General features: G+C 40.9%; 2 protein-coding genes across 2 annotated transcripts; one reads left to right on the top strand and one right to left on the bottom strand.

The window, feature by feature from the left end:
• Positions 1 to 5,379: 5,379 nt before the first annotated feature.
• pdzk1 (PDZ domain containing 1) lies at positions 5,380 to 13,575 on the top strand. The gene is made up of 8 exons (XM_037110060.1): positions 5,380 to 5,518; positions 6,588 to 6,797; positions 8,399 to 8,612; positions 9,208 to 9,540; positions 10,153 to 10,349; positions 10,428 to 10,649; positions 10,728 to 11,063; positions 13,013 to 13,575. The coding sequence occupies exons 2-8, from the start codon at positions 6,591 to 6,593 to the stop codon at positions 13,055 to 13,057; spliced, it is 1,554 nt and encodes a 517-aa protein (XP_036965955.1). The 5' UTR covers positions 5,380 to 5,518; positions 6,588 to 6,590; the 3' UTR covers positions 13,058 to 13,575.
• On the bottom strand, positions 13,215 to 19,308 carry si:ch73-390b10.2 (Golgi pH regulator). The gene is made up of 14 exons (XM_037110061.1): positions 19,038 to 19,308; positions 18,102 to 18,161; positions 17,849 to 17,952; positions 17,655 to 17,761; positions 17,436 to 17,537; positions 17,065 to 17,185; positions 16,856 to 16,936; positions 16,654 to 16,763; positions 16,428 to 16,516; positions 15,307 to 15,399; positions 15,063 to 15,158; positions 14,666 to 14,755; positions 14,497 to 14,562; positions 13,215 to 14,298 (listed from the first exon to the last, which is right to left on the bottom strand). Exons 1-14 carry the CDS (start codon positions 19,077 to 19,079, stop codon positions 14,092 to 14,094), a joined length of 1,368 nt encoding a protein of 455 aa, XP_036965956.1. The 5' UTR covers positions 19,080 to 19,308; the 3' UTR covers positions 13,215 to 14,091.
• Positions 19,309 to 20,215: the final 907 nt, after the last annotated feature.

Below are 20,215 nucleotides of genomic sequence, written 5' to 3' on the forward strand. Positions count from 1 at the left end.
CACAGTGGCTGCTGAAAATGCAGAAAACGCGACGGGTCCTCTCAAAAGTCAGTGTTTTGTTTGTCCATTCTGGGCTAAACTAATGACAACACAGTTATGAATATAATACTCCATTTCTACTGCTAAATCCTACACAGGACCATTTCAGGTTAACCATTAATTAATGCTTAGAATGCTTTCATCTGACTATAGAAAATAATATTCCATGTATATTGATTTTGATTGCTCTTCATGGAATTGTAGTACATGATGCTGGGATACAGTATCTGGTTGTCTACATCATGATACTATGTTCATTACGATATTCATTGTTAGATATGCTCCATGGTCTAGACAGATTTATTTGATCTTCCAAGAAAGGTGACACAAATGCAAACACAACAAGGCAGGTAGGTAAGAGACAATGAGAACTGAAGCCCATGAATCCAGAATCCAAGAAGCAACAATAGGCAAGTGAAAAGGCAACAAAACAGGAGAAATCCAATGAGACACAGCAGAAACTTATAAGGCAATCAAAGGAAGAACACAAAGACAGGAAGTTGAAAGGAAAAGTCTACCTAAAAACTACATCAAAAAACCCAAACCATGACAGACAGAAAGTGATTATTTGTGACTGCACACATTAATCAGAATAAATTTAGTCCTAAAATGGTCAAAATATAGTATTTAATCATATTTAATGACAGCATGTTTAGTCTGCAAAACTGGTTCCATCAATCAAAGACTGATGTTTCTAAATTACTGTAATGATCAGATAAATCCTTTTGTAAAGCCGTCACCACCGATGATTTCCTCAAGCTTTTAAATCACAAGGATGATATGCTCAGTCCGGCTGCACCATTGTGCTGGAGAATATGTGCCTCGGGCCTGACAGGTAACGGGCTTGCCACCTGTGTTTGGGGGAGGTTAAAATGTCACTGCTTTCTCAGGCGTGTTATTGCTGTGGAGAGCGGGGGCGCTATCGCTTGACGTCCGAATGCTAAAATGACTCCCACAGAAAAATAAAATAAAAACGAGGGAACCATTATTCGAATCGGCCCACCTCTAATCTTGCATCCAGACTAATTATCCGGCTCAGGCAGGTCATGTGCAGAGCCACTTAGCCCAGATAAACAGGCCATGTGAGGATCCCAATCAGGATGAAGAGAGACACTAGTGCTCCCAGTCGAGCGCAGTAATCACAAACTGGCATGACGTGTTGATTGCTCCAGTGCAGACGAACAGGTAGGAGATAATTGCTCCAGGGTGACACTTAACGGCTCATGTCTGCGTCTTCGGGTGCAACAGTACACGCATACTTTCTGTAAACACCACCAGGATTGGGTTTCAGCTGCAAAACAGCAACTGAGGATTCACAAATCGAGGGTCAAAAAATATACAAACTTTTTCTTTTTTCTTTTTTTTTTTTTTTTTTCCTGGCAAACACAAGGTGATGACTGAGGGTAATGGATAGTGAATGCATCAGTGCCAAGCCGAGCTGAAGAGAATTTCTGTCTCCTTCCCCTCACTTCATCTCTGCTCTGGTCATGGCTCCTGGACCTCTGGGATCGATTGTTCAAACACGGTTCCAGGCCGGCAGTGAGTGTGCGGCTCCAGGGTTGAAGGTTTGTGTGCGTGTGTGTTTGTGTGTGTTTTCACAAAGGGAGGTCAGAGCACCAAACCATCAACAATCCTAAGTGCCTGGATCTGGAGGTGCATACACCCGTATCTGTGTGTCTGTGTACGGAAAAGAAAACACAGTCCCCTCCCAATCCTGCACAGGTTCTGATATTTCCTGCTGTTGTTCAACATTTGTGACAGTCCTGCGCCACCATGTTTTTCACCTGAGCGCTGTGTGAAAACATACATATTCACTGAACTAGACCCAGAGAATAATGAATTTATCCATTTTGCTCTTCTCTTGAAGAGGCTGTCATCAGAATGTCCATGTGTCCAATGTCCATCAGACGACATTATGACCACATGTGTACAGGGTCACTCCTGGTGAAGAACTTACAGAACCCTCACCTGAATCTATCAGCTCATCCATGCACTGTTATTTTGGTTCACTCTCACAGCTTCCGTGGTGATGTTTTCAGTGCAGCAGGAAGTATTTAGTAGCTGAGAGCCAAATATCCCCCAGGAGTTCAAGGAGGGCAAAAACTGACCCAAATGTCCAAATAAATGTTACCTCAGTACGTGAGGTAAAACTGGACGTGATTTTATGTTGCAACTTTGCATTTGTATTTTCATCACAAAGCTGTGAGTATGCTCTGTTTAGACTAAGGTAAAAACAGCACTTGGTTAGGGTTAGGATAGCATCACGGTTTCGCTTAAAAAAAGCTGTTTTTGGACACCACTCTCACAGATGGAGACGCACCGACTTCCCGTGAGAAAAAGCCTGTTTCTGTGGCCACACAGGCCACTCACATTGTCCCCAGGTGTCCTTGGAAACATCCAGTGGTGTGACCCGAACGCTGGCTGTCGGATTGGCAGCTTTGTTGGATATGATTACACCATCACCTTTCCCTCCACCTGCTGCTGTGACAACTGGCTAACAAGCATATAATGTGTACATGATATGCCACGTTTGGTGCACATGTCAACCTTGGACGTATCTGTGGTTTGCAGAAACGTTAACGGCTAACATTATATCCTGGCAACAGAACTACAACAGAGGGAATCCTCTACAGAGGACAAAAGAAATCGATATATGTTACAATACATAAGATCATTATTTATAAGTAATCATTAAATAAGAAAGCCTATGCAGAATTATTCGCTAAAGATAAAAGGAGAGAACATTTCTTTCCACTCCTTTTCGAACATGTCATTAGAATTGCCTGTTTTCATATACATAATGCTAGCTTCAGAACGAAATTCGCCATTGCACCCAAGCAAGAAGGACCCCCTCAGTGAGAGCAGAGTACGACAGCAAAAGAGGAGGAGAGGGTGAGGAGGGTATTCATCGAACAGCAGGAAGAGGAGCGGTTGAGGTGTGGTCCTGCTCCTGAAGCTCTGCTGGATAGCCTCAGTTGTTGTGCATTGTGACAAGAGACAAACAGAACAATTCGACCCTGAACAACACAACTTAAACATTCAGTTTGAACCCATATGGGGTTTTGCAGAGACACACAGAGCTAACATTCACTCTGGCGTTTAGGTTGACAAGTTCACAAAAATGTATAGGTTGTCACCTCAACTTGTTTTTGATGCCCCCGAGTGGACAAAAAAGTTATTGCAGGTTTAAAGGTGTGGCGCTTTAAAGTGAGGGTTCCTGTATTGTTTACATCATCACTTCTGTATGACTGTGTAGCATCAGCAGGGGGTGACTTGATACACATTTCTGCAGACTGTCGAGGATGTTAATGGATATCATGTCGATCTTTCCAGCAACAGTTATGCGCATCTGTCGATATACATTACTGTTGGTGGCGGTAATTCTCTTGTAAAGTTAGCAGTGTGCCAACACGAGGAGGAAAAGTAATAGTGCACTGATGCAGGTTTTCAAAGCATCGGCTAAGAGGCTTTGCAAGTGCTTTATCAAGAAGGAAATGTTTGTTAGGCCTCGTAGATACACAGTGGTATGTTTTTATGAGAAAACCTAAATGCAAATGAAACCGTAGCTTTTAACAAACAATGTGCTCTTAAGTGCAATGTTGAGGGATTAAGTGATCTTTTGCGATTAATACCATCCGTTCATAGGAGGATTTCAGTTATATTACTACAGCAGCTAGCTGTCACTTAAAGCGACCACGCCCTTGATTATGCATAACTGTTAACCTTTAAAATGATTTAAATAAGTGAGTAAAAGTTCACCCCCCATACAGTTGACATAAATGAGGAAATCAGCTATTGAGACATGAACAGTTTTTTTTGTACTAGGCTGTAAAAATGTTTATTTCTGCTGATTGTTTATGTATCTAATGTAATATATGACTGCTGTGATGATTTAACACACTAAAGTGATCACAATGAGTACTTAGTTTGACACATTTGGCAAAAACCCTAAACACAAAAAATGTACGCTTCACCGCCAGTAAATGCACACATAATGAAATGTACACGTTGCATTAGTGCATTAAAAGTAAACAAACTGCACCTCTCCAGCATAATGATATATTTCTATAACCCAGGATGCATTGACATGACATTCATGACAACAGCAGGTGGCGGCAACATGTTTGGAAAAGCGACCCGGGTCTCACTCCAACAGATGGTCATCTTTCAGGTGTTGATCCGCTCAGTCTACAGCTGACTCTGTTTACCTTAATGTGAGAAGTGTTGTTGTCACTGTGTAAATGAACGGCTTTGTACTGACTGAGAATTACAACCTCAGGCTCCAGTTATGGAAGAGAGCCGATCATAAAAAAAGCGTCTGCGTTTTCAGTGCGGTGATGAATTAACTTTTACTGTTTGCAGATTTGTCATTCTTGGCTTTGGTTGAGCTTTTCTGTCACCTTTGTCCCATGCGGAGGAGAGCAGTATCATAATAAACTTTATTATAACCGAAGGACTCTCCCGTAGCAGCTGTAAACCTGGAGAACTAAACTGCACCCCAACCTACCCCGAACCTCATTAACCTTGAAGAGGTTTATACTGATATTGAATTTTTATTTAGTCCACTCAAATAGAGCGTTGTTCAAGAAGACTTTTATTATTGGCTTGTATTAACATGTAAATGTATTTCGCAAGAGTTGCAATAGGGTAAAACTTTAACCTGAGTTGACATTAAAGGTGTGAGTGTGGGGGCTTCTTCTTGGAATATTATCTTTAATATCAGCAAGTTTTGAGCAGCTGCTATGCTTGCACATGTGAGTGAAGTGATGTGCACATTTTTTAGTGAGATGTAGACAACTACCCTCACTGTTTCTGAAATCAGAGTGTCACTTTTTCTGGGTAGTCTATTTTTGAATTATTCTTATTTCCAGTTTTCAAAAAGTTCTGTTTTAATAGGTTCAGTGGATAACAAGTCGACGGGACGTAAACCAGTAAGTTTTGCTTCACTTTAAGAAATGCTTCTGGTTCACCAAGACGACCCAGAATTATATTGTTTTCCTGTTTTCAAGTAACTTAAAACAATGTGATACTGAAGAGATCTGCAGTTGATTTAACTGTGCATGCTCGTATTTGTTCTGCACAGCTAAACCAATCAGAATTAAAGCCACAGGATTTATGCAAATGAATGTGAACATGATGCGTTTCCCTATGATCTGCGTGCAGCGATATAATCATTCCTGACGTTGCTGATGCCCCCCTGCGTCATGTGGCCACCAAACAGGTGGACTGCTTCATGGTCACATCTTCGTCTCTGAGGACGGATTTCACAGGCAGTCACCTCCTGAGACACGAGACACGAGTTAAATAACTCAACCTTTAGGCTCACCTTTGGCCTGTCAAAGTCCCAGCAGAGAGAGGGAGGAGGAGGAGGGGGGAAGGAGGAGGAGGAGGAGGAGGAGGATAGGTTGAAGATACAACAGATAACAGATAAGCAGGTGAGCTCCTCCTTTGGACTGGGACACTGAGCAGAGAAGAGCTGGTGAGTTTGATTCATAGAAACACTTATTTATATAGTTTTACTTGAGATCCAATAATCACTGGAGATCTATAGAAAAAGAGCATGTATAACCCTCCATTTCAGATTGCTAAAACTATCTAACATCACACAGAGTGGTGGCTCCCGGGGATCAGAACACCCACAACAGGTGCCAAGATAAATCTGAAGGGGCGTTATTCTTACTTTCTGCTAATCTTTACTAGTTTATTAGTACGTGGTTCATTATTTTACCTCTTTAGGCCTTTGAAGACAAAGCATAAATTCACTTTTTGGTTAAGCTGACTACAAACGCTGCTAACGGGCTTACACATAGACGTTGCTAACCTTTAAGGGGTCGCACAATCCAAACAGGTTGAGAACCACTAACTACAGTAGAAAAACGTTTCTTTGTTTTATCACAGATTCAACTGTTGAGGGTGTGCTGATTTTGTGGAACAAACTTCTATGAAGGGAATAAAGTTAGGTTGCAGTACATTTATATCCTCTCAGTTTACACAATTACTTGTGATAATCCTGGCACTGATTCTGAAGCTGGATGTATTCATTCCCTCCTCAAATTACAAATTAATGCACAAACGTAAACTGAGACGACACAGAAGGAGCTGTAGGACTTTAACAGAACTTCTGGTGTCCATTGAGTTCTGTGTGTCTGTCGGTCGGCGTGTTCATCAGCTCACACACACACACACACACACACACACACACACACACACACACATTCCAACATATACATCCTTTATGACAGGCTCATGTGGGTGTGAGATAAGATTATTACATGGCATTTAAAAACCTGGCTGTCTTTTAAAGGACACTCGTCACCACAGTCAGCTGTTCCTGCTATTAACCATTAATTGCTGCTATGCTGACGTGGAAGATTACATTTTCATCTGAAGCTACAGGTGTATGTACGGGCTACATTAAAATACATTGTGCGATTGATACAAACTAATTTGGTCACATTCACAGCTAATTGTTAATAAACTGACAGCAGAGGTCAACTTGTGTTCAGAGCCACGTATAATGTGTGTATTTACCCTCTCCGGCGTGTTAGGACATGGCAACGTACAGGCCGCGGGTGATCTCCCTGACCAAGAGGGCGGGCCATTCATTTGGCTTCTACTTGAGGGTGGAGCATGGTGAGGAGGGTCACCTGATCCGCTGCCTGGAAATGGGAGGTCCAGCTGAACTGGCCGGCATGAAAGATGGAGACCGCATCCTGCGGGTCAATGGAACATTTGTTGATGGACTGGCCCATTCAGAGGTAGGCTAATGTGGAATTACTGCAGCGTGTTGAATCAATACTAAGCCCATGACTGATATGGAGCCCTGGTAGTGACTTGATGTACTGGAGTAAAAAGGTTGTCAGACAAGTCAAAAATATAACTGAAAACATCCATAAGTACTGCTGTTAAATGAGCAATTAAGTGGAGAATAACACTAAACACATTTCTGACTCCAATCAGATGTTAAAAACAGCATTAAGCTGTTTGTTTGTTTATTTGTATTTCCTTAACCACAAATCTGTCGTACAATCAAAATAATAGATTTTGCACACATTTAATCATGAATTTATTAAGTCTAAAATATCAAACTGCTTATGTAATAATAATGAAATGAGCCAAACTATTTTAGCAAGCAACAACATTAGTTAACCAACACCACTCGATACCTTCCATGTTGGTTGTGTGGTGTTGACTGGTCGACTGGTTTGTCAGCAGGATTACACAAAACATACTGAATGCATTTCCACAAAAACTTGGACAAAGGCCTATTGGTATGACGTATGCGCTGTACTGAGTGCCATTCTAGTTTTAAATGTGGTCACAAGTTAATTATGTCCTCATCACTAGAAAAAAAAAACTTTTGGTGTCTTAAGATAAAAAGATAAACGTTATCAAGAGAAAACAAAAGGTTGTTCCCTCATATTGCATGTAAAGTTTGTGTTCATACAGAGATGACATTTTGACAACTATCGCAACTGATTTGGGCTGAAAATGGCAGTGTTCATGTTGATCAGTGCTTCAGACTGTACTCTGTACATGCTTAACTGTACAGTTCAAACACCCATCAACATGGGCTGTTTCTTTGACGTTCCCCTGTGTCAACATTAATGTGTTCTGTGGTCACCCTGCTGAACAGTAACACTTCCACCACTGTCCCTTACAATAATGTCACTACCCTCAAATCAAATCACCGGGGACCTGATAACAAATGGCTCACCTCAGCAGTGTGTGTGTCATGTTGCACCCTTCTGAATCTTATAAAGTTGTTACATCACTTGTTATCTCGAGATATCGCCTTTAGATAACAAGACCACTCTTTATTGCAAGAAGATCATCAAGATTATCTCCTGATAACTCATTATCACCCAAAAAACGAGCATTGTAATCTCTAGATAATGAAAAAATTAAAAATCGGTATATCAAGATGAGTGCAGTGAAAACAATTTTTCAGGAGCAAGGTTATCTGTGGGAGAGAGGAGCTTCTGTTGGTGTGGACCTTTTAACCAATTTTTTTTTTTTAATCAATGTTTTATCTCTAACTATTTATCTGCTTATCTTTTTGTTTTTGCTGTCTTTTAGATTCAGTTTTAAAATTTGCTTAATGCAGTTCTGTGCCCTATAAAGCACATCAACTTGTTTCAACTTACTGGAGTTCAAAGCATTTCAACATTTCATTCAACTGACATTATTGTGCATTTGTGTATGTATAAAATATTCTGTTAAATCTTTGACTTGTCTGCTAACTTTTTACTATGTTTGTCAGCTTTAGGACTCCAAAAAAGTGATAGCTTTTACACAGTGATAGGCATCTTTCCTTAAGAAAAACCTCCTGCTATATGTTCCTTTTCCCCCGGGACAGGTGGTGGACACTGTGAGAAACAGTGGAGCAACAGTCACGTTCCACATCCTGGATGAAGCTTCCTACAAGCAAGCCAAAGCACAGGGAGTGAACCTGTCCAACCCTCAGAGCGCACCTGTTGTTAATGGCGTGGCCAAACACACTCTGAAACCCAAACTGTGCTACCTGGTGAAGTCCAGCTCGACCTATGGGTTTTCTCTTCGCTCAGTCAAAGGTGAGTTGGGAAGATAGGACGAGGCAACTGCAGACTTTATGGATCATTGTTTTTTTTTAAAAAAAGTGATAAAACCCACAATAATCAAACAAGTTTACAGATGTAAATGTAAAATGTTTCATACTTGGAAAAACCTGGCGCCTACAATGCAACGCCACCGCTAACAGATCAGTGAGAAATCTTGATGTGTCATCATTCTATTCGCTGCTGATGTAGCTTTAAACTGCTAGCCCCAAGCAGTTGTAGTTTTCAGAGCCAGTCGCTAACATCACTTGGGTCAGTTCATCAGATTAAACGCAGTTCTATCTGGAGCCACAAAAGTTACGCCAGGCTTTGTACTACTTTTGCCCATATGCGGTAGTATCCTCCAAGATCTTTGAATCAGTGGATTGTTCCTTTAATAAGGTCATCCAAATGGGTTTACACAATCCAGCAGCCAAAACATGTTCTTACTGACGGCTTTTGACTAACCTATAAAGTATCAGTGCATGATTTATTACGGGTGACAAAAACAGTCTCGGTAATCTCAGATAAAATATCTCTCTACATGAGTAGTTTTGCTTTTTTTCCCAACCTTCTACTCCATCCTCTCCAGGTACGCCAGGCCTGTTCATGACAGAGGTGATCCCAGGAGCCGTGGCCCACAGGGCCGGGGTCAAAGTCAGCGACCGCCTGCTGGAGCTCAACGGGGAGAACGTGGAAGACTCTACACATGATCAGGTGGTGGACAAGCTCAGGCAGGCGGGCGGCAGCATAATGTTCCTGCTGGTTGATGAGGAGACGGATGAGTACTACAAGAACAAGCGCATAAAGATCGGAGCGTGGCTGGCCACAACCAAGTATCTCCCACATCAGCCACGCAACATCGAGATGATCAAAGGATCGGATGGCTATGGCTTCCTGCTCAAGGAGGAGCCCAACCAAACAGGCAAGGCCCAAATCAATATGTTAATATTATAAATAAAAGTTATGTTAATGAAGATTATAACGCAGAGAGGAGTCTGTGTTTTGACTATATGCTACTTGGAAGACTGATAATGCCAAAATCCGAAATAAGCAGACAAATAAATAAATGTCTCAATAAGTACATCAATATGCTATAAAATGTAACAAAAATGATATTGAACATAAATGTAGGCATTAATGAATGTATTAAACATGACATAAATTTAACAGAATATTTACTCAGTTTTTATGATTGTGGCCGTTTTAGTCCTGTAATCATGGTTTGATATTTTAGTTTTGATTATTGGAATCAGTGTTTTTCTTTTTAAATCAGATTGCAGATAATAATAATAAATTGTCTTTCCAAATGTTCTCCTTTGGCGCTGATGCAGAGTGTACACTGCAAAGTAACTGTTAACTAAAGTTATCATAAATGTAGTGGAGTTAAAAGTCAAAATTTGCCTCCAAAATCTAATGGAGTAGCACAAAATTGAAATGCTTAAGTACGGTGCAAGTATTCAAAAAGTACAGTAGCTGAGAAAATTCACCGGTTACATTCCATCGCTGGTTCTGACACTGTGCTTATTAACTGCAGGACACTTCATCAGGGATATAGACAGAGGCAGCCCAGCAGAACGAGCAGGTATGAAGGACATGGACAGACTCGTGGCTGTTGATGGGAAGGAGGTGGACGGTTTGAGCCATGAGCAGGTGGTGGACAGAATCAAGAAGAGTGGCAACCACTGCTGCCTCCTAGTTGTGGACAAAGAAACAGACCAAATGTACAAGCTGGTGAGTCGGGGTGCCGGTGACTAACTGTAACATAGACTGCAGACAATCTCTGTAACGTCATTGTTGTGTGCCTCACAGGGAAAAGTGTCTCCTATGCTTTTCTGCGAGGAGATGGATTCCAGTTCACCGCCCAGTTACACAGAGGCCGTCAATTTACCAGCCCCTGGCCGACCTTCCACCCCTGCTCAGGAGAGGACGGAGCTGCTTAAGCCAAAACTGTGTAAGATGGAGAAGACCTCAGCTGGCTACGGCTTCCACCTAAATGGCATCCAGGGGATATGTGGACAGTACATCAAGGACGTAAGGATTACTGGCAACGCCCGTTGTGTAAACGTCATCATTTCAAAGCAAAATGTGTTGAGACGGTCTTTGTTTCAGGTGGTGACGGGTGGAGCGGCGGACAGGGCAGGTCTGGAGGATGACGACATTGTGGTGGAGGTGAACGGAGTAAATGTGGAGCGGAGCAGCCACGAGGAGGTGGTGGAAATTATTCGAAACAGTGGCAGCTCTCTGGAGATGCTGGTGGCCAGAAAGTCCGTTTACAGCCACTTCACCGACAAAGGAGTGACCATCACACGCCAGCTCCTCGGGGAGACATCTTATGCTCAGGTCCACTCTGAAGAGAGGCCAGAGACCAGCAAAGAGGAGAGACACGAGGAGACACATGAAGAGCAGGCAAGACCTGAAACCCCCACCGAACCAGCGAGAGAGAGGGTGAGTTGTTGATTGTAGGATGTGGTGGCATCTAGTGGCGAGGATGCAGATTGCAACCAACAGATAGTCTAGTCACTAAAAACACCCAAAGGAGTCCACACTCTGGAGTCAGTGTTTGGTTTGTCCATTCTGGGCCACTGTAGAAACACGGCGGTCCGATATAGCGGACTCCATTGACCACATTCACACAACCACCATTTATCTTTGACATCACACCCAAGGTGAGAGGCTCAAACGCTGAAATAATGTTGTACTGCTGTGCTCCAGGTTGCAAGTCTTAAGGGAGGGACAAATTGTCATCAATTTACTGCTTACCAGATGATCGCAAAGTTAAAAGATGATAGATACTGAAAATTTGAAGGGATTTTCACAATACATCATCTTTACAGTTGCTGATCAATATGAACGTGGTTACACTAGAACTATTTTGTACTTTTATATAACTTGCAACCTGGAAAAAGCAGTCTTACATTTGAGCTCCCATCCTAAGTGTAATCCTGGAAAATGGCCATCGACCTGGATACAGTGTTGGAGGTTGAGTCTCATTCATTCCTACAGAAACTGCTCAGTGACTCAAGAAGCCAAAATGGCTGTAAAATTGCCCGGAGCTTCCACATTGTGGGGCCCTTAGAACGTGCGCACTAGAGACTTCTGCGGTCTGAGCCAGCTTCCAGTTTAGCGCCTGGCTAACTTGAATAGAAGTAAAATTATTTAATCCTGCGGCTCTTTTAGACTGTCCCATTTTCATTGGACCAAATGGCTAAACTTGTGAAAGTCAAGTCATTTCGTAAGGGTATGTTCAAAAAACGTTTCCACGATTTTAAGCTGCTTCTTTCACAATGTAAGCTTATGGGAAAAAGTATTTTTAGGACCCAGCGCATCACGTGATGCTGTAATAACATGGTTTGGCCTTGACAAAAGTTGACTTCAAAGCCCTGTGCTCTTCCTGGGGGCTTGATGGTCCCCAACTTTTGCTCTTGCACCACCATGTGCTTCACATCTGGCGGTTTGGGTGACACCCTGGAGACATCGAAGTCCCTCTCAGAATCAACTGGAAGAACTCAGGTGGCCTTAGACCCATCATCAGGTCTACATTTGCTAATGGTATTTCCATCAGCCTGCACTTATTGTGTTTGGTGCCAGATAGCAAATATTAGCATGCTAGCACAAAAAAAAAAACTAAGATGGTAATAACAGTCGACATTAAATCTACAAATTAAATCTAACCAGGATGTTAGCATTGTCGTTGTTAGCATGCTAGTTTTCCGACATCAGTATTTAGCGTCACTTGTGACTGCTATTGCTCAAGACCTGATTGACAAAAGACAGTTCATTATATTATAGCACAAGTACCCATAAAGTTTGCCAGCCAAAGGCAATTTGCTCTTGTTTTGCATCTGACCGCAATTATCCAGGTGGTAAATTATAACACACACTCTGAAACGACAGCTGAAGGCAATAGAGACGACCACACCAAAGATAAGATCGGCTGACAGAGATCGTGGCTAATGAGTCAGTACCCCGAATCAGCAGATAAGAGAAAGCAGGATAACAGCCAAAAATTAGAAAAAAAAATCAGACCAACAGTCCAGAGATAGGAGCATTCATCCCACATCCCTACTCCTGTCTGGTTTGTTTAAAATATTAGAACATTCTCTTGGTGTTGCCTACAATTCAGAGGTCTGTAGCCAACATGATTTATGGCTGTTTTATTTTTTTTTTTTTTGCCATGTTCAGTACTGCTACAAGCAGGCTGAGTCAGAGAAGGAGTCATCTGACAATTATGTGATATACAGTAATTGTACTGTATATGTCACGTATAACCATAATCCAAGTTTATCTAAACCTCAATTCAAAAGGTTGAAATTAAAGAAAAAAAAACTTTTACAAATGTACCATCTGTTTTATTTGAATTGCCATATGTGTTTTCAATCTTCCTTTTCTTACAGACCTCATCATCCTCATCTGAAGAAAGTATCGATGAGAGACTCTAGGGAGGCACCGGAGGAGCTCTTGTCTGATACGACCTACATCCATCTTATGTTGATCCATCTTTCTTTTTTCTTCTTTTTTTTTTAACAATCAGCTGTAAGGACTTCATACATCCAATTACTTTTAAAGGAGACAAAGAGAACAGAACAGACCAAAGGAAAGACTTTTGAAATTTACTGCCAATATGTCAATCATAGCTGAACAGTACCACGTGAAAGAGCGCTGAGAACAAAACATGTTTATGAATGCATTTGTTGTCATTTGATGTGAGAATCATGAATGAACCTCTGCAATGATCTGTCCAAATCCTGAGATTACCAATGTAATGTGTTCAATATAAAAGCTAATCTGCGGAACCTAAGCTAAGCTTAGCTTTTAATGTTACCAGTGAATAATGTAGAGTTCCATATATTTTCCTCTATGCAAAGACTGCTGCCTTATTTAATGCTCTAAAAATTAACTGTTATTCCCATTTCTGAAATGAAACACAAATAAATGAACACATACTATCCAAGTAAAACATACTTTATGGGTATGTTTTTGTTCCCGATTAAATGACAAATCCTGTTAAAAAGAACAGCTGCTTCAGGACGGAGATCACATGTGATCTTTCCTTCATAGAGTCCATTTACACCTCAGTGAAAAAAGAAGAAGGGATGTGCTGTGAACAGAACAGCTCCAGTGTGTTCAGACAAAAGAGTAAAGATCATTTTGGCCAAAATAATAAACATTTTAGAGCACAGAGAAAAGAAAAGTGGTTGCATTTATGGGTAGAATCAAATTCTTAATAATACTATTTGTTCTGCAAGTTTTTTCTAATTGAAGAGAAGTCCAGTTTCAAAGCCGTTTCCTCGCGTGCTCTGATAGTTCCCCATCACTCGCACCCAACAATTAGCCATTCCTGATTCAGGAATAGGGCAATCCATAGAATTATGTCCTATATATAAAAAAGCTAGTTCTGGATATCTCTTAAATCCAGATTGAAAGTCACACCAGTGGTCAGAAGTCACGTTCAGGTGGGGAGACGTGTAGAGAATCACAGGGTCATGTGTTTCTCTGGCGCCTGCTTGTGGGCGAGATACAGGAAGAGGATGCTGGACAGGGCGCTGACCAGGAAGATGACGTCAAACCAGCGGTGGTAGAAGTTGAACTGCAGCTCTCCCAGAACCTCTGTCACGATGGAGCGGTACTCTAGCGGCATGCTCATACGCATCAGCAGCACAGATGACACAAAATACATCCCCTGAGACACAAAGAGAGAGACAGAGAGAACGTTTGGCTTTATCTGTTGTTTGCAATGGAGAATTTTAGGGGCAAAACTAAATATACAAAAAACATACACAAACATGAATAACTGAATGAAGAGAATGCTTAGAAAATGAAGAAATATAGAATGACATAACATAACTTTTAAGCAAAAAATTGAGGGCAACACACTCACCATGATCTGAGCGAGGACGAGCACAATGACATTGGAGGACTTGCTGCTCGATATCGCGTAGAAGAACTAAAGACAAAAGGAGCGCTGAGACTTTAGTTAAACCGACATACCACTCAAAACATTCTCTCTCATTTTAGCCATTTCAATGTTTATCATGCGATGCTTTTACCTTTGTGAGGGTAATGAGTAAGCCACGAATGGATGTGACGATTATGATTCCCACCAAGATGAAAGAGATGTGCTGGGACCAAAATTTTACCTGAGGAGGGAAAAAAAAGGAAGAAAAGAAATATGAAAAACAGAGCAACTAAAAGAAACAGAGGCTGATAGCTTTTAATCTGCATTTATCATTTAGTCATTAAAATCTTAACATAATGCAATCCTCTATCCTAATCAACCCAATCAAATATCTGTCTGCGTGGTGTAAAGATTAAAAGCAATCATGACAAGCCTCACTGCTGAGAAAGCAGGCAGAGAGATGATAATGGGCCAGCGATTATCTTTACAGGAGGCCATGCAGCATGACATGTGACTGTTTCTGCAGGTGTGTGCCGTGTGTGTCTTACATCAAACTGGATGCCCAAGTAGTTCACTGTGATTTCAATGCCCCTCGTCACTGGATCCGTCTTTCCAACTCGATCGAACACAATGTTTATAGTGGCCTGACAAAACAAAGAGGGATGTGAAGTTTAAGTTTAAGCTCTAATAAACAACACAAAAATGATGTGTCATGGCTGTGGCACTCACAGCATCTATGGGTTAGTGTGAGGGAACGACACAAGGCCAGAATACAACTGTGGATGTTCTCACCATGAAGATTTTCCAAACACAATAGATGGAAAAGAAGTAGCCGAGGAAGTTGAAGTATTTCCCCTGGAATGTCTTCGAGTACTCGATTCGCTCCTAAGATAAGAAAAGCTGGTGAATAATTAGCAAGAGGTCGTGTGACGTAACCCTGCATGTGGTGATTTACAGAGGCAATAACCCTGGTTCAGATTTCAGTAGGAGAAATTGGAAGCATTTAAAGGCCCAGTATGTAGGATTTAGTGGCACCTCGTGGTGAGGTTACGGAGTGCACTGGCCACGTAAAAACCAGAAGATCTTACACACTAGACCTCTAAATAGAAATACATCTGTAGCATGTTACAATGTTTATGTTAAACAAATGCAAGTAAACACTTAAATAACACAAATTAAAATATAATAAATATTAGATTAAATGGGCTTTATTTATCCCACAACAGCGAAATTCACTTGTTAAAACAGCTCAGGATGCAAAAGTAAAGGAAAAAGAATCAGACAAATATGCATAAAATTTAATAGAAAATAAAGTAAATTAGATATTCACAAAAAGCAAACGAGTGAGTGGAGAGTGATCAATCTGGTCACTATTATAATCAAATGACCACGCGTGATGTGAAAGGGGTCCCTAATTGTACCAGAATGACAGAAGATTTAGGTGGAAGCTCTACCGAGCGCAGGCACACAAACACACACACACACACACGGATAACAACCGAAGGGAAACACAAACAAGCATCCACACCTGTACTAGGGTTAACAGGTGATAAAGCTCCAGACTGATAAGATTCAGCTAGTGGGAATTTGTTTTGGGAGATGGGCCTTTGTTGAATGACTATCAGGAGGAATGGACAGACCTTGACGGTCAAAGACAGCACAGAGATTAGGCTTCAACTGAGCCTTCACAGGAGTCATAAAAATAGTCAGAGCTATCAGCTGTGCAAGTCAAGACACATTCAAAACTTTAAGCAGGCATGAACTTTAAAAACAGGTTTTACCTTTTTACTGTTATTTTTTGATGTGGCAAACCAGATAGCAAACTGTTTAATTACACACGCAGCAGTTATGGAGCAACACCATCATTCATTTGGCATTTTGTTTGAGCCCACCATTTGGGTGTACGTACTTACCTTGGTGGCTTGCAGGTCCACTGTCTCAAGAAAGAGTTGTCGACTCAGCTCCTCCAGAGCATCAACCTCCTGCTGGATCAATGAGAGGTCTGGAGGGAAGAAGTTAAGGCTGACATCTGATACAAATCCTGCAGATAATTAGTACATAGTTACCTGGAAACAGCTAAAAAAAAAAAAAAAAAAAAAGTCCTTTTGCAGCCTTATTCAATGTAAGTATAAAGGATACTTTCGCTTCCTGTTTGTGTGGAGGTGACACTCTTGATCATTCCCCAGAATCCTGTCTGTTTGTTCTGGTCTTCCCCCCGCTGGTACATCTGCCTCCGTGTCATGGCAATTCTAGATGCAAAAAACATGTTGCAGCGTAACAATTCATTTAATCTATTAAAATATGTAATGGAATTTAACATTTTAAGGTTTTGTTAACTCACCGTTTCTTCTTGCTGACAATCATGTCCATAGTCTGGAGCAGTCGTCTCTCCAGAGCAAGAATGTCACTGTCTGTTACGTTTCTGTCAAATTAACAATGCAGGAAGCATGACTCAGTACAGTTATGTGTGATGTATGTGGAGACCCAGATTAACACTGTGTGATATAGCTGCTGAAGGTAATGTAAGAATAAGCGCACAGCTGCGCTTACCTGAGGAAATAGGACATGTATGTGTAGGGACAGTTGACAGCACCAAACCCAGACAACAGAGCCATGAGTGTGACTCCAATCACGCCAACACGACTGATTAGCTGCTCGATGGAGAGGATGCCTGAACAACAGAAAACAACAGAGTGAAAACCAACACAGCCTTGTTCTGCTTGCTTTTCAACACCTCTGTGCAGATAACAGGATCTATAATATATTATCATCTTCTATCATCTTACATTTTGGAAAATGTTATATTGTGACCTGGCGGCGCAAGTGTAATCTTTCCTGGTTTCAAAGGCTGCAATTCAATAAACTAACATCACTTTCTGGTGCACAGTCATAAATTACAGAGGTGAAGGTTGCTTTCTCACCATGTTTTGGACTCAGGATGGGGAATGGGTCTCCCAACTTCCAGAAGAAATACATGAAGGTGAACCACACCATGCAAGCGAACAGAAGCTTCTGTCTCTGCACTACACAGACACAAGACAAACAGCTTTCTGTAACATGACGTGTGAAATAAACTCTGACAAACAGCATCATTAACTTGTGTATTTCATTTTCAGTGGCAGCTTATCAGTTATACTCACAAAGGCGTATGTTGCTGACAACAAAGTAACCAATGTAGAAAGGCACCACGAAGATTAGAACCAGCAGTATCACATACAGATTCAACTTCCAGTGGAAATACCTGGAACTGTTGCAAGGACATAAGGGTTCAAATTATTCACCTGCAATTAGCAACAACAAAAAAAGAGTTACATACCACAGAAAATGTACTTACCTACTACTTAAGGCACCCAGAATCTCAAAGATGATGAGCTCAAACATGGTACATGAAAAAGCAAACGTGACGGAGAAAACCACCTGGACGATGTACTGTCGCACCTGCCAACAATCACAAACACACTCAAGACTGTGAGTGATGGAAGACCGGGTGAAGACTCTCATGACGTTTTCTCATTGAGATCGTTCTAACATCTGGGCCTCTAGGCAACACACCCATCTTCATGGTCAGTAATAAATTAATGCATTACCTCATAATCTTTGAACAGCTGCCGCATGAAGAATAACCAGCCAAATCCAAAGAACAGCACCTGTGTTGGTGAACATGGGGAGGTAAAAAGGTAAAAATGACACTGTCACATTTTTATTTAGTAAAGGCTCTTTGCAGAATGACTTTTTCCAGTCTGTGTTGAATAAATCGAAAACCGAATTCACAGAGGATAAAACAAGAGAATTCGCTCAAGTCAAGTTTACGAATAAAGCTGAATTAAAATCTAGTAGCTTCAGGCAGGCCGACCAGCAGAAATGGCTGTGCCCCTGAAAAGGTCGAGTGAATGGGCCCCTCACCAAAATCTACTTTGCTCATATCAATGCATGTGCATGCTCTTTCCTACATAAAACTTTCAGGATGTCTTACCTATCATCTGCTAATAGCAGTGACTGCTTATAACATCAAATTATTTGGGTTTAAATGTATTGCCAGCACCCTGTTTGGGGTCCTTGCATAAGGAAATTCACACTGACAAAGCTAGTACTTAGTTTAACTTAGAGTGTGCCTACTGTGTGCTATAAACATTTTGAGAGGATAGCCTTCATTTTACAGAAGAAACAATACATGAAATGTGTTTTGTTTTTGTTTTTTTTTAATACGTGATGATGAGTTTGCTGGTTAAATAAAACTGGTTATCAGTTCTTATATTATGATAACAGGGGAGGCTTAAGGGGGGTTTCCTTTTCCCCCCCTTATGAGCATCCCTGAGTGCTGCTGACTATTTTCAAGATGTCTTCAGCTATGTCACTTCTACAGGAAGCACTGCAACAACAACACTGGCTGGAAAACACTTAGAGCTGCGCGGGTAATAGAAAACATAACATTTGCTTACAGCACACGCTGGATATTCTCGTTCAATGAAATACACAGCCAGCTGCTATTCGTCGAGTTTCACAAGTGGTGATTAACAAGTTACCTGTGAGGTGAACATGATGACTGAGTCCACCAGAAACGACATGGTGGTGTCTGTAAAACAACCTTTGGTCCGCAAAAAAAATGATTGTACAGGTGCAGCACAGCCGAGGGTCGTTTCAGTTCATGCCGATACGCAAAAATAAATCAAGTTTGAAAAGTTTGAAATGTGTGTTATGTTGCTGACGAGCTCATTTTAGCAGCAGAGCAGGTTCATGGCTGTTCAACTGTCAAGTTATAACGGTCGCTCCTGTGTGTACGTCACCATGACGAGTCCGACAAACACACTTCCGTCGCAAAACTGTGACGTTTAATAAAACGAATTGAGAATAAATACAAAGATCGTGCACAATATTCTAATATTTCGTAATATTGTAAAACATGTCTCGAAACAAGTTTGTATTCATTGTAAATCATGAAATGAACTCGTGCTTTATTTAAAGCGCTGTATCGTTGTAATTACGAGGTTTTACCCGCAGAGGGCGACAAAGCAGCAACTGCAGTTTTTACTGCTGGACTGATCACCACTAACAAGAACAGCACCACTACTACTACTAACTGACAGTATTGATAATAATGATACTACTACTTCTACTAATATTACTATTACTACTAATAATAATAATAATAGTAAAAATAATAATAATAACAAGCTCATGAAATTTCACTTTGAAATATTTGTTTTTGTCTTTAAAGGCCCCAACAACTGAATTTCTCAATAAACCTTTTTGTATGAGTGGTGGGGTCCTACAGGAACATGATTTCTTCTTAAATTGGAACAGTTTGGGTTAATTCTCTTAAGAATTTTTGTTTTTTGTGGAAGAAGGTTTTGCTAAACATTAGATGTGATTGTTGTTTATTTAATCATGCATATTTAATGTTGAGTACAATTGCAGTGAGGATACAGGTCACCCAGTTAGACCAAAAGTTAGATTTCACTTTGCTCTGACTCAGGTATCTAATATTTCTTTGTAGTGGTGCGTGTTTAGCTTCACACTGTTTCATTACTAACCCAGGTTTTAAGATTATATTAGCTGTATTGAGTGTTTTGTCTGTTTCCTTTTTTGTTAAAACTGTAATACCTACATTTACTCAAATGCTAGCCTATTACAAAAACACTCCTCTAGTATTCTGAATGCAATTTCATATTAAACGTTGTTTAAATGTTTTATTTTTCAATTA

Source organism: Acanthopagrus latus, chromosome 9 (assembly GCF_904848185.1).
Source record: "Acanthopagrus latus isolate v.2019 chromosome 9, fAcaLat1.1, whole genome shotgun sequence".
Lineage (NCBI taxonomy): Eukaryota > Metazoa > Chordata > Actinopteri > Spariformes > Sparidae > Acanthopagrus > Acanthopagrus latus.

Excerpts from the sequence above, each read along its gene's own strand:
- pdzk1 (XM_037110060.1), top strand. The coding sequence starts at position 6,591 with ATGGCAACGTACAGGCCGCGGGTGATCTCCCTGACCAAGAGGGCGGGC. Across the intron at positions 9,541-10,152 it reads GGAGGAGCCCAACCAAACAG|GACACTTCATCAGGGATATA; the intron begins GCAAGGCCCAAA and ends TATTAACTGCAG. Across the intron at positions 10,350-10,427 it reads CAGACCAAATGTACAAGCTG|GGAAAAGTGTCTCCTATGCT; the intron begins GTGAGTCGGGGT and ends TGTGCCTCACAG.
- si:ch73-390b10.2 (XM_037110061.1), bottom strand. The coding sequence starts at position 19,079 with ATGTCGTTTCTGGTGGACTCAGTCATCATGTTCACCTCACAG. Across the intron at positions 17,953-18,101 it reads AGCTGTTCAAAGATTATGAG|GTGCGACAGTACATCGTCCA; the intron begins GTAATGCATTAA and ends GATTGTTGGCAG. Across the intron at positions 14,563-14,665 it reads TACTCATTACCCTCACAAAG|TTCTTCTACGCGATATCGAG; the intron begins GTAAAAGCATCG and ends TTTTGTCTTTAG.